This window comes from Vulpes vulpes, chromosome 10 (genome assembly GCF_048418805.1).
Source record: "Vulpes vulpes isolate BD-2025 chromosome 10, VulVul3, whole genome shotgun sequence".
Taxonomy (NCBI): domain Eukaryota; kingdom Metazoa; phylum Chordata; class Mammalia; order Carnivora; family Canidae; genus Vulpes; species Vulpes vulpes.
Window position 1 is genome coordinate 41,305,804 of NC_132789.1, and position 13,840 is coordinate 41,319,643.

Below are 13,840 nucleotides of genomic sequence, written 5' to 3' on the forward strand. Positions count from 1 at the left end.
CAGTAAGTTCCAGTCACATGTCTTTTATGCAGAGGGAGGCAGGACAATGTTTAAGAAAGAACCACCAGAAGAAGTGGCTCTAAAGATGAGTGGCATGGCCTTGGGTAAGTTGCTTAGCTGGAGTCCCCGTTTCCTAACATAAAATATGAATGATATTAGAACAGAATCTCCAGAATTGTGGAAGTAAGAACATTATCGGCCATGTGCATAAGAGTTTGATGTAATTTCAAGTAAAGCTGAATGCTTTTGCTAAAACAAGAGGACCTTAAGGAGGTGAACATGACAGGTGTAGGTTATACATTGATATTACTGTGAATGGTGCTGGGCTTGCTTGGGTCAAAATCAGCTAAAGAATAGAACTCATTTTCATTTTAGGAGTCAGTGGAAATGGGTATCTTGAGGGGCTCCTGAATTTAAATTCATTGTGTGACTCAATGGAGAGATGCAAACAGAAAGGGGGGAACCCCAAGATAAAATTTACACATTGCCAAATCTGAATCAAAGGAATTTTGTCAAGTCTTGGTGGCAGACACGGAACCCCAGTAACAGTTTAAGCACACAGAGCAAGGAGTGGTCTCTCTGGGTCTAATGAGCAGACACAGGCTCATTCAGATTTCCTTTCTCTCCTGGATGGTGAGCACAAGCAGAAGGCCGGCAGAGGCAGGGGACCGACCCAATGGCTGCCTCCATGCAGCACAGCTCCTGCCTCTCACCTTATGGGCGTCCATGAGGTTCATGACAAGGTCGAGGTCCCCATGCACAGGCTGGTCCTCGGCCAGCTGTGGCTCCACCTTGTACAGCCAGTCGACCAAGGCCTGCAAAGCATCCATGAACTGGCCAGAAAACAGCAGGGCCTCCTCCAACTTGTGCTGCCTGAGAAAAGCACACAAACCTCACTGTGTTTAGAGATCCCTTTTCTTTGGCTGGCTCACAATTCTGACTGCAGAATGGAATACTGCTAGAACTCTACAGACAGAGGGCCCTCCATGCCAGACTGGTTTAAGATAGAGTAGAAAGTAACTAAGAGATATGCTTAGACATTTTTTTGTTTGTTTTTTGCTTAGACATTTTTAATCAAATCTCTCTAGAATGGAGTAAGTGTAGCATAGGAGATAGGTACAGCTGCCCTCCTAGCACCCTAAGAGTCCGCATGGATACACCCTAATGATCCAAGGTCTGTGTTAATCACCTTATACCACTCAGGTAGAGGATGATGGTTTTGGTCATGGTCTCAGTCAGGAGTTCAACTCCTAGCTCTATGCCAGTTGCATGATCCTGGGCTTTCTCTTTACCTCTTGGAACCTCAGTCACTTCATCCAAAAAATAGAAGTACAAATAATACAAAGATATCGTAATTCTTAGCATAGCAGAATGGGTACAAGTGGAAAAAAGGACAACTTATAGAACCAAATCAAACAGCTTCAAATCCCAGCTCTGCTGCTTAGTAGCTGAGTGACCTTGGGGGAGTTACTAAAACCTCTTTAGGATCATTTTTCTGGAAAATGGGAATAACAGTATTTCCCCTCAGTGGTTGTTACAAGGATTAAATGATTAGTAGCCTCTGTCTGGCACATGCTCAGTAGTAACCACCCAGTAAAGGTCAGGCATTATGACAGTTATATGAGGTGATGTGTGCGGAGGTTTTGCTCGCTGACACAGAGTGAGAGTGCTCACGGAGATGGCTTTAGGATCACAAACTGGTCACTGACAAATATTTGGAATTACTAAACTTCTGTGGCTGTTGGGTTCAGTTTATGGGCTTCTCTCTGATACAGTAAGATTGAAGCTTAAAATGAGAATTTTAATATTTTACTATTCAACTTATTTCATAACTCTGATTCAATGAACTAGAAGTATCGAGATGCTTAAACCTGTTATTGGTGCATTACCTTTATTGCCATTTTATGGAATCTAATATTGGTCTTCGTCAATTTGGGGATGATACACGAAGCAAATATTCATACTCACCTCTCCACAGACTTGCCACAAACAGTATCCCATTTATCTCTGACTTCTCCTAGTAAATTGTCAAGTTTCTGAGTGTCATCAGGAAGCAAAGTCTTCTCTTTCAGGGCCCTGCCAGTTCGAATTGTGGTATCATACACAGGTTGTTTACCGCCAAGAGTTTTCTGAAACTCCTGTTTCCAAAAGGGAAAGAAAAAACTGATGCTAAGAGTCAGATGACGTTTTGATTTGGAACAAAGAAAAATTTTCAGTATTTGGGTTGGGAATCAGAGTATGAACGTCACTACCTCTTGAACTAACAATAGCTTATCCTTAAGAAATTTCTAAATTTTTGTTTATACCACACACAGTAGGGCATGGCAATTTCTAAAAGTCTGTGGTTTTTATTGGTTACTGCCTCAATCACTTTGCTTGAATTGTTACTTAAATGACCGACTCTTACGGTTGGACATGGCCTAGATATAAAACGGAATGCTGGTTTTCTCACCCGATTTTCTTTTGACTAGCTCTGACCTCCATTTTTAGCAATCTTCAGTGAACACCAAGATCAGGACTGAAGAGCCACAAACTACTTTACCTTATGCTTAGAGAGCTGGAGTTTAATTTTGTCTGGGTCATTGGATATCTCCAGCTCTGAGTCCAGGTGACTCTCTGCATCTTCTAGCCAGTCAATCAGTTTTTTCCAAGCTTCATGGAACTATAATCATATAAAAAGTAACTTATAACAGGAATAAATATGCAAACTACACTTTAATGCAAATTATTCAGAGCTGCCACACATGCAGCCCAAGGGTTGTTCAATAAATTAGTATCTTTCTTTCATAACTCACTTGTTTTGCCCGCTTCCTAGCATCATCCAGAGATCTCCCTCTTTCAATAGACCGCTGGACAACCTTCTCCCATCGAGACTGGACGCTGACCAGCAAATTCTTGATCAGAACAACGTCCTGTTTTTGGCTAAGAAACTTTAACTGATTTCCAGTTTGATCCAGTTCAATGATCTGGTCTCGATGAGCATTGACTTCATTAGCAAATACCTGAGGGGAAAATATTGCTCTTCTTAAAACTAAAGATAAGATGGAGAAGTTTCTCTTTTAACTAGTCGTCCTCTCAAAGGGAAAGCAACACCATAACATCAGAGTTACCTTGTGCTCCTCTATCTGGGAAAGGACAGTGTTTAGAATCAGGCTGGGAGGACAGGCGATGTTGAGATTCTGCTCTGCTAGAGTGAGCCAGTTGATAAACTCTTGCAGGGAATTCTGGAATTCTGTTGCCAGGTTGAGGGCCTCTTCCAGCTTTGACTGAATTTTAATTAAAACACACACACAAAAAGAAAAAGTGCCAAATTCAGGAATTGTAGCTTTAGGGACAAAGGCATGAATTGTACACCAAATGAAATGACCTCTAAAAAGGAAGCCTCATTTAATGAACCTCCAAACATGCCTTGTTTACAAAAAAGGGGGCAATTTAGTGTCTGAAACTAAAACTATGTATGAAAGGGAACGAGGACAACTTGCAGCTATGTTGCTTTCTCTGCCATTCCCCACTTCCTGGGACATTAAAGAACAGGGATGAAACTATTCAGTAAATATAAGTGAACAGATCCTTCCGTGGTGACAGCTGCAGGGTCTGTAACCTGTTTGGGGCAAAGCCTCACTTCCCTTTGCTGTACTTTTGGGGTGTAAAAACAACTAAATGAAATGCAGTTTACTGTAAAGATTATATTCACGCAGCGCTCTCTGTTTAAATGTGTTTTCAGAAAATATGGCACCTGAAAATGTGTGAGGCTGAAGCTTATTTTTTTTTTTTTAACTTTTATTTTTTAAGTAAGCTCTGGGGCCAATGCAGGGCTTGAACTCACAACCCTGAGATCAAGAGTCGCAAGCTCCTGGGGCACCTGGTGGCTCAGTCGGTTAAGCGTTTGCCTGTGGCTCAGGTCATGATCTCAGGGTTCTGGCATCAAGCCCTGCATCAGGCTTCCTGCTGAGTGGGAGTCTGTTTCTCCTTCTCTTTGTGCCTCTCCTCACTTGTATATATGCAGTCTCTCTCAAATAAATAACATCTTAAAAAAAAAAAAAAAGTCCCATGCTCTACTGACTACACCAGCTAGGAGCCCCTTAAACTCATTTTTAAGCTACAAAAAGAAAAGGTAATAAAAGCCATAATATTCTAAGCAAAAACCTGACAACACTAGATATAAATTTTTAGATACTTTGATCTAAATCAGAATGGCAAAAACAATGGCTCATTTGGGGGGCATGTGCCACTGCCCAAGGACACACTCCAATTCTAGAGTCTCTAACCTCCAGCCTCAGAGATAAGCTCTACCCACACACCTAGGTGACGTCCCCTGTCCCCTGGCAGGCATAATGGAATGATGACAGGTTATTAAAAATGAATATACCTAAAATATTCATAGAAAGAAACCCAAGATGTATACTACAAATGTTAACTGTTGTTAACTGAGTCACACTGTAGAGGTTTTTCTTTGTTTTTTCAGGTTACTTTTGTAACCTAGAAAAATACTATAATAAATGTCACAAAAATAAGGACCCAGTCTAAATAAATCAAGAGGAAAAAGAAAATCTCCCTCAAATTTATCATAGAAATGCTTGGAAATTAATATAAGTTCCTAGATGACAGGAAATCTCTCCACATCATTTTATCTATCTATCTATCTATCTATTTTTTAAGATTCTATTTACTCACCACACACACACACACACACACACACACACACACACACACACACGCAGAGACACAGGCAGAGGGAGAAGCACGCTCCATGCAGGGAGCCTGACATGGGACTCGATTCCAGGTCTCCAGGTTCAGGCCCTGGGCTGAAGGCGGCGCTAAACCGCTGAGCCACCTGGGCTGCCCCTATATTTTCTTTAATAAAGCACCACACACGTTTAATAAATGATTAGTGATACTGAAATGTAATGTTCTTACAAAATCAGAAATAACTGTTCTTGATACCCTGGTGCTTGTCTGACCCGTTCCACCAGTGATGGAAACCTTGAGGCAACCTGCTCCACTGATGGGAAAACTTTCTAGAAAATTCTTAATTATGAGCCAGAATCTGCCTCAGTTTCTTCAATTAGTCTTAGTTCTGTGTTATGCAAGAATTACAGATGATAGTCTGTCTAAAAATTAGAACAAAGATTTACACTCAGCTCCTCTAGTCACTCTTCATATTTCTGGACCCCACATTAAAAGAATTCTTTTTTCTTTTTTTTTAAATGTGGTCTTAGAACATCCAGGGTGTTTATTTATTTACTTATTTATTTTATTTTTTATTTATGAGAGATACACAGAGAGAGAGATAGAGACACAGGCAGAGGGAGAAGCAGGCTCCATGCAGGGAGGCCGATGTGGGACTTGATCCCGAGTCTCCAGGATCATGCCCTGGGCTGAAGGTGGCCCTAAACCGCTGAGCCACCAGGGCTGCCCCATTAAAAGAATTCTAAGAAACTAATGCTTCTCTCAAAATGCTCATTTAGATGGGTGAATATTTGTTTTATGTCCTTCTGCTCTTAAATTTTCACAATGATAAGGGTCCATAACTTTGCTTCCACAATACACCTAGCAGCATAGTGTCTGGTACATCCAGGCTTGATAATTATTGAATGGGTGTGGCCAATAGATGTGAACACATATTTTACATTTGATCTGCCCCGTACAGAAACTCTGTGCTGAGTGATACTCTGAAACTTGGTTTTCATAAAAAACAATGTTTTGAGGCCTTGATTCCTGGTCACTTTTTTTTTTTTTAATTTTTATTTATTTATGATAGACACACAGAGAGAGAGGCAGAGACACAGGCAGAGGGAGAAGCAGGCTCCATGCACCGGGAGCCCGACGTGGGATTCAATCCCGGGTCTCCAGGATCGCGCCCTGGGCCAAAGGCAGGCGCCAAACCGCTGCGCCACCCAGGGATCCCCGGTCACTTTTCTTTTGAAGAGAATTTGTGCAAAAGAGTGGGAAGAGGTCACATAATTTGCCTGTGTCTTGAATTTTAGTAAAATTCTTTACATATTGCATTTATACTAGAGTACAAATTCCTCGTGGAGAATATTAGCCCAACTTCCTACATGCTCTGTTCCCACCCTCCCGATCCTAAGACAGTGACCCCAATATAACCTTGTTTTTCAGCAGGAACACAAATCTATGATTAATATGAGCTATAAGACCATCACTGAGCAGTAACAGCCAGTAATGTCGTAACTGGTAAAGGCAGAAAAAGAATGAATAATAAAAGCAAATACCAGCAGAAACTAATATTGTCAGTGCAACCTGACACAGAAATAGATATTTAACAGCAAAAAAAATAGCTTGATTAGCACAAAAGTGGTCCTGAGGATCCAGTTCTGCAACTTCTGGTACCATATACTGGTCTTTGAAAAATCCTTACAGAAACTAGAAGGTAATTAATTACATGCAATCCCCAAGCAAACTACTCAAGCCTAGTAATCACACACTGTATTTTGTGGTGATACCTTTCTTTCTTCCATCTTACTGCTGACCACATGCCACTTCTGTTCCAAGAGAGCTACACTCTGTTCTGTCTTTGAGCCAGACCCAGAGTCATCACGGCTTAGAAGCATGAGCCTGCCCTTGTCAAGCAATTGATTATAAGTCTCTTCCTTGGCTTTGAGCTGGGAATAGAGTTCCTGCAAATAAAAAAAAAGGGGGGGGGGGGGCAAGAAAGAAACTGGTAATGCCAATTCCTTGAGAGACACCCACACACAGATTTATGAGCATAGTTGGAAAAGTCCAAGAAGGTCTCATTCTTGATTAAAACCCTTTTTTTTTTTTGGATTCAGTTCAACTACTGAGCAATGAATCCCACCATTCTTCATTAAAATTAAAATAATTTTGTTATCAAGTAAAGAGGAAAATTTTTTTAAGGATCAGAGATCACAAAAATAGACCTCAATAATTTATTTCTTTTCCTGAAACATTTGCCTAGAAATTATGTGGGCTTTTGTTCTCAGCCCCTTTCTAAAGATATGATTTCCCTACGCCCCCCCCCCCCACCAAAGACTCTTAAGTAGAGACAAATTTGTGTTATGCATTTGTCTTCTTGATGCTCTTACCTTCAAATCAATACTCTTGTGCCAACCAACTGACCAACTCAATTTACAAGCTAACCAATATATTTCCAGTCAAGCTTCCCCGTCACCACTGCTGCTTGTAAGTAGGGGGTATTAAAGCCCATGTAAAAGCAGCAATCCTTAATAAGATTGTACTGTACTGTCGGTAAAAACCAGTACTTTGTAGACTCCCAGATACGTACAGGTCTGTGAATTCAGTAAGGAGCTGCGGAATAGGGGGTTATGTTCAACTTCAAGAAACGTCTATTACCATATGTGTATCAAGCTGTTCCCTAGCAGTTTCAGGAAGCCCTCCTGTGGGCTTAGATGCAGAGAGTTGGGTCTCCATTCTAGTCAGTTCCAAGAGGAAATCTTCAATTTCACTGTGGAAACCCTGGGCCTTTGAGAAAAGACATATCAGCAAGGTTAGTAGTCAATTCTCAGCTTCAAAACTAAACTTCCTAAATGACTATATGAGGAACCTATACTGAGGGAGGAATTCTGAGCTATTCTCAGGGTTGTTCTCTTGCTGGATTAACATGGGGTCAATAGCTATTTATTTCTAGAAAACAGAATCCTTTGGAGTTCACTGTAACCTATCACTGATGCCTGATACAACTTGATGAATTGATTAAGGTACTACTGTATATGGATAGTGGGGGGCTACTGACTTGATGCAAGAAATAACTGAATCTGTGAGCAAGGTTTGCCATAGCAAAGACTTACTAACTTTGAATCATAAAAAAAGAGACTAGGCTACAAATCCATGAAAAACCACTCAATCAAAAGTGATACTTTCCAGACAAGTTCCAGCACGGAACTGACCTTCCTCTTAAGACATAGAGTGTTGGAGGTGGAGGGGATTCTGCTGCAAACTGCTTTCCTCTGACGGACTTAGGCATTCCGAGTGCTATGACAGGCACAACCCCACCTACCTAGCCTGGACAACATGCATACCTGCTGCAGTGTCAACTGAAGCTGCTGCTCCCTCTCTTCTGTTTTTTGTAACACGGATTCCCAGCACTGGTTCATGGTTTCCAAGCGGCTCCTTAGGCTGCTGGCGTCGTCTCCAGCACTAGATTCAAGCAGCTCGTTGCCAGCTTTGTTGACGGTTTCCACTGTGGCTTGGTGGGCTAAAACATCATTTTTTAGAACCTAAAAAATGTCGAATGACACAATTTATTTCCACGGATATCATCAGGCCTGGTTCTCTACAGTGCACACAGTATCCGAAGGCTTCTGGTGACAATATTTGGTCTCAAACTGACAGGCCTAGAGATGAAAATTGAGAGCACTTACGTGGTGCTTTGCGAGTTCAACTTCAATGACTTTTGGGTCTCCGCTTACTGGTCTCTGAGCATCTAACAATTCCTCAGTGTGAGTCAGCCAGCTCATCAGTTCCTCTAAGGCATGCTGGAACTGGCCAAGGGCCAGGAGGGCACCTTCTAGTTTGTGCTATTCAGAAAAAGATATAGAAGGAACATTTGTCAGGAGATTAGAAAACAGTAGCTAGTTGTCCACTGACAGACCCTGCCATCTGCCTCACCTGTCTGTGGGCAATTTTTTCACCCAGGTTCTCCCAGAGGTGCTTGAGTTCTGTCAATGGTTCTCGGATGATGTCTCTGTCTGTCTCATCCATAGCCTTCTTTAACATCAGTTCACCCTGGTGGTTGAGCTTTTCCATCTCAATTTGCTGTTGGTAAACTTCCACTTTGAACTCCTACCAGAGACATACTTCATGTTAACACCAAACCAAGTCTTTAAAAATGAAAAAGCAACTTTTCTTCAAAAGCCATATCTGGTTACAAACCTTCATTTCATTTAACTGATCTTTAACAGTGTTGAGGTCGGTGCCGACAGGGGGCATGGTGCAGAGCTTAATCACAGTGTTATCTAGCCAGTCAAACATAGCCTAAAATAAAAATACAAACAAATAGTCAAAAACCAAAAAAATCCAAACCCACCAGCTGTTGGGAAAGATTTAGCATTATCTCTGCTGATGTAAGCAGACAAAAATCAAAGTACCTTGCGCTGTTTGCATTTGTAGGTGGGGGGTAGACATAAGGGAAAATGAGCTGTATTCCAATAATATGGAGATTTAAGGACAGAGCCAGTGTTATTAGGATAATGTCCAAAGTATACTACAGTCTGGAGAAACTAAATGTGAATAAAAGTTAGTATTTGTCACAGCCACCTAGCAAGCCCAGGATGTGGTCAAAGTCGTGTGCCAAGCTGTTTCCAGGTAACCTGGGTTTGGAGCCTCTGGCAAGCAAGGACTTACAGAGTACGGCCAGCTTCTCTGCATAGCCACCCTGAGGATAAATATGATGATGAAAAACATGGCAAGAAGAGTAGAAATTTGGAGATCATTACTTTTCTCAGTAGGAATGGGAAACTTCGGCTAGAAATACTGAAACAGCCCTGTCTTAGGTCTGAGAATGCTCCAGTCCTGTAAAAGTGGGTGACCCCTCTGGTGCTGGATTCAGAACGGAACAAAAAAAATACAGCACCTTGATTCTGCGGTGGTCGCCCTGGGGCCTCTCACCTGAAGAGTGTCCTGATACTGTACAGCGGCTTGCATGGCATCCTCAAGCTTTTCTAGCCTCTCTTTCCAGGTTTTGTTTAAGCTCTCCCAGGCATTATTCAGCTAGGGGGAAAAACAGACTCTTTAGTTAATCTTTGGTGTGAGTCCACTCATGTTTCATCTGAATGCCATCTCCATTTTTTCCACACCTCATCAATGCTCTTCTTCACTTCGGGCTTCTCCGTTTCTCCACAGGCAAAAATCAAATCTGCTCCAAGGATTCGAATAAACTCCAATTCCTCATGCAGACCATCTGTCTCTTCCTTAATAGTCTACATGTAAATGAACAGAACATAAGCCAAAACAGAAAGTAGAACAGAACTTCCCAAACTTTGCAAATGTAATTTATATCCCCATCAATAGCAGATGTTGAACAGAACTGTCAATTTCACAAAAGCCTTTCAATGTCCTTAATATTTCACTTACCCAAACAGTGAAGCTTCAGGCTCAGTTCATTTCTCTTTCTCACACACACAATATAGATGTGTGAAAGGTATTTCTCTATTTAACAATATATATAAAATAGTTTCGGAAAGGTGTAGTGGGCTTCAATAATTTACCAAAGGTTTACCTTTCTAGCCTCCAAGAGATTATATTCTACAGCCAAAAATCTATCATGGGGATTGTGGGATTGAGCCCCTTGTCGGACTCTGTGCTCAGCATGGAGTCTGCCTCAGATTTTCTCCCCCTCCTGTTCACGCTTTTTCTTTCTCTCTCTCAAATAAATAAAATCTTAAAAGAAAAGAAAAAAGAAATCTATCATAGGGGAGTATATCAATAAGACAAAATAATATGGTATTTCCCATTTAAGAGCTGAGAGACTGGGACGCTTGGGTGGCTCAGGGGTTGAGCGTCTGCCTTCGGCCCAGGCTGTGATCATGGAGTCCTGGGATCAAGCCCCACATTGGGCTCCCTGCATGGAGCCTCCTTCTCTCTGCCTGTCTCTGTCTCTGTGTATCTCATGAATAAATAAAATCTTCAAAAAAAAAAAAAAAAAAAAGCAAAAGCTGAGAGACTAACATCATAGAAATGATAGGCTATATAATCTTGGAGAAAGTCAGTTCTGTGCCAGATCCTAAAAACTGGTTCATGTACTGGCAATGACAGGGACAGGGAGAGGGAAGAGGGGCTGAAATAAAAGCAAGACAAAATACCAAGCCAGACTATGGCTTATACAAAAGAGACAAAATGAGGCAAAAAATATATTTAGTAATAGGCTCTCCAAAAAGACTAGAAAAAGGTATGTCAAAGTAACCATTAGTTAGCTCTGGATGATGATGAATCCTGAATTTATTTTCTTTTTATCTGCTCTTTTTCTACAATGAAGAAATTTACTTGAAAAACAAAACAAAACTAAAAAAGAAATTTACCTGGGAAATAATGTACACTAGAGAGGACTAAAATCAGAAGCACATTCTACTAATTTGAATTGAATTTAAAACTGATGGGAGAATTACTTTTGAGTGATGAGACTGTCCTATATAATAATTGTGGAGGTGTGTGAGTCCGTATAAGCGGTAAAACTCGTATATAGGAAAAAGGATGCAATCTCTACTATAATAAGCACATTATTTCTTCAAGTGGAAAAAAGTCCTATTAAATAGACACTACCACCACCATCACCACCACCACCACCACCACTCACCTTTCAAGGCACTAGGCCCAGGAAAGCAGTTAGTGCTGGGATAAAAGTGATTTTTCTAGAGGACAGACACACAAGAGACGGGGCTTCATTTCTGTCTCACCTCAGCAGCTTCCACCTGCTGTTTGATTATAGACGGGTCGATGCCTGGGCTTTCCAAGTCATGGACGATGTCCTGGGTGTCTCTGACAGTGGTCAGGAGTGCAGCCATGTCATACCAGAACTTCTCTGCGAGTTCAAGGACATCAAGGAACTTAATTTCTCGCTCTTCGGCCCGAGCTTTGATGTCCTCCCAGAAGAATACCATTTGATCCAATTTGTCCTGGATTTCTGAGGGAATAAAGAATAGATATGAATGAGACTCTCTTAAGTACTTGAATCTGCTTTATCAGAAATTTTGCCTAGTTATTATCCTTGAAAAAGCTCTATAAATTTAAACCGAAGGATAGTTTTTTATCTTTGCCTTATCATTTGGACATCTGTATTTTCCACTTATGCTGGTCTCTCAGAAAGAGATCACCGAGGTAACGTGGAAATGAGTTATCATCTAACCTAAAGGTACTGCTAAGATGTAAAAGATCTAGGGGATCCTGGGTGGCTCTGTCAGTTGAGTGTCCGACTCTTGATTTCGGCTCAGGTCATGACCTCAGGGTTGTTGAGATGGAGCCCCATGTTGGACTCTGTGCTCAGCAGGCCGTCTGCTTGGGATTCCCCCCACCTTTCTCTGAAATAAATAAATACAATCTTTAAAAAAACAAAAGACCTAACTTCTAAAGGGGCTGAGATGAGTACTCTGTTTCCAGCATTGTGTTGAACTCGCAATGTTTCCCATATAAAGTGTTACAAAAGCTGGTTATGTTCCACCTGCTATGGATACTGCAGCTTTCTCATATTAGGGGTTAAAAGAACATTTGTTTCCTGGCCTGGGAATCTAACTACCAATTGTAATCTTGTTTCAATGTGGAGATGTGTTCTGAATTCTAAATGACTTCCAAAAGGCTTTGTGGAATACTCATTACTTGAGAACTGCCTTCACATTCAGTGAAATATATCTGGTGGTGTGCTGGAGTAACCACAGCCTAGAATTTATTCTACTGATTTTCTTTAAATATTAATTTGATTGAGGGGCACCTGGGTGGCTCTGTAGGTTAAGCAGCTGACTCTTGATCTCAGCTCAGGTCTTGGATCTCAGGATCCTGAGTTCAAGCCTCATCTTGGCCCTGGAGGCTACTTTAAAAAAATAATAAATTAGACACATTAGATTAGGTACCTTTTGCAGCCAGATCCTTGTCAGCTCCCTGAGATCGCCCAATGAGCTCTTCTCCACGGCGCTTCAGCGCCTCAAAAGCAGGCTGCAGCTTTTCCAGCTCCACAGCAGCACTCTTATTGTCACTGATGCACTCTCTGATCTTGTCTACCTCAGCAGGGATCAGCGGTGGCATACGCAGGCGAGAGGAGAGATTCTCCAGAGTCTCCAACATGGGCTCAATTTTATCATGGAACTAAACAGATGTTGGACCGTTAGCCATCACAGCAATACTTCATCTCACTTCTAGGGGAAATGTTAGGGAATAAAGCTAGGGTATAATCTACTACTGCTTAGGATAACTTGCATTCGGCCTAGCCCGATGGCTGTCAAGCATTAGGTTTGCCTAAGAAACTGTTTTGGGCATAGCATACCAGTGCTGGCCGATCAAAAAAAGAAATTAAATGTTTATTTTCCAAACAAAAAAAGATATTAATATGCCAAAAGTCAATTCAAGTCATTAGTGCCGTCACAATACTCCCCCCCCCCTTTCCAACTAGTGGGACAAGGGACAAGACCATGAAACTGGTGAGTGTCAGTGTGTCAACATCTCAGATGACAGTTGCATGCAACAGATTAGACCAACAAGTTAGAGGCCCTCCACCAACTGTGTAAATGAATGGGGAACTCAATATGCCACATGATTTGAAGATTAAAAGTAACATGGCATGCAGCTTAATAACCCACCATATGTAATAGTGAGAAGGGAAAATGCTGGCATGATGAAAGGTAATTAAGGAAGGTCAAATCTATCTTTATTCTCAAAGAACAATTTACCTTCCCACTTTTCTGGTACTTTGAATAACAAGACTATAATAATAAAATTTTCATTTATAATCTGAAGCAGAGAAGGGGGAAAAGCAGGCAATGCAGATAAGCCTGCCTCCTTAAAAAGCTCTCTAAATCCAACTCTGGATTCACTGGAATAAGGCTTATCACCTCTAAGCGTCTTATGTGAAAGACACATGGGTCTTCCTCAACAAAATCACTCCCCACCACTCCCTCACTTCTAGGTTTCACCCCAAGTAAGACTGGCGTAATAAACTACACTAATAAAACTTATTTCACTACAGTTAAGGACATTTCCTTCTAGGTAAACTCTCTCAATTCTCAGCTTCATAAGAACCCCCTTATCCCAGTGGGGGTGGGCACCTTACCTCTGCAATCTGTAATGGTGGGCGCGGTCAACACAACAATGAAATGTGACGATGTGGGGAAGACAGGAGCAGGCAGCAACAACACAAAGT

General features: G+C 41.4%; 1 protein-coding gene across 28 annotated transcripts in view; it reads right to left on the reverse strand.

Annotated features, from left to right (window-relative positions):
- MACF1 (microtubule actin crosslinking factor 1) overlaps nt 1-13,840 on the reverse strand; it is a 337,622-nt gene that overhangs the window by 27,183 nt on the left and 296,599 nt on the right. For all 28 annotated transcript variants that reach the window (XM_072723761.1, XM_072723759.1, XM_072723760.1 and 25 more), the window contains 15 exons: nt 12,558-12,789; nt 11,391-11,617; nt 9,795-9,917; nt 9,607-9,708; nt 8,872-8,973; nt 8,608-8,781; nt 8,361-8,516; nt 8,019-8,216; nt 7,333-7,461; nt 6,465-6,638; nt 3,111-3,266; nt 2,796-3,002; nt 2,543-2,662; nt 1,969-2,138; nt 714-873 (listed from right to left, as the gene is read on the reverse strand). In XM_072723761.1, coding sequence (XP_072579862.1) covers nt 714-873; nt 1,969-2,138; nt 2,543-2,662; nt 2,796-3,002; nt 3,111-3,266; nt 6,465-6,638; nt 7,333-7,461; nt 8,019-8,216; nt 8,361-8,516; nt 8,608-8,781; nt 8,872-8,973; nt 9,607-9,708; nt 9,795-9,917; nt 11,391-11,617; nt 12,558-12,789 — 2,430 coding nt within the window. The remainder of the gene's footprint in view (nt 1-713; nt 874-1,968; nt 2,139-2,542; nt 2,663-2,795; nt 3,003-3,110; nt 3,267-6,464; nt 6,639-7,332; nt 7,462-8,018; nt 8,217-8,360; nt 8,517-8,607; nt 8,782-8,871; nt 8,974-9,606; nt 9,709-9,794; nt 9,918-11,390; nt 11,618-12,557; nt 12,790-13,840) is intronic.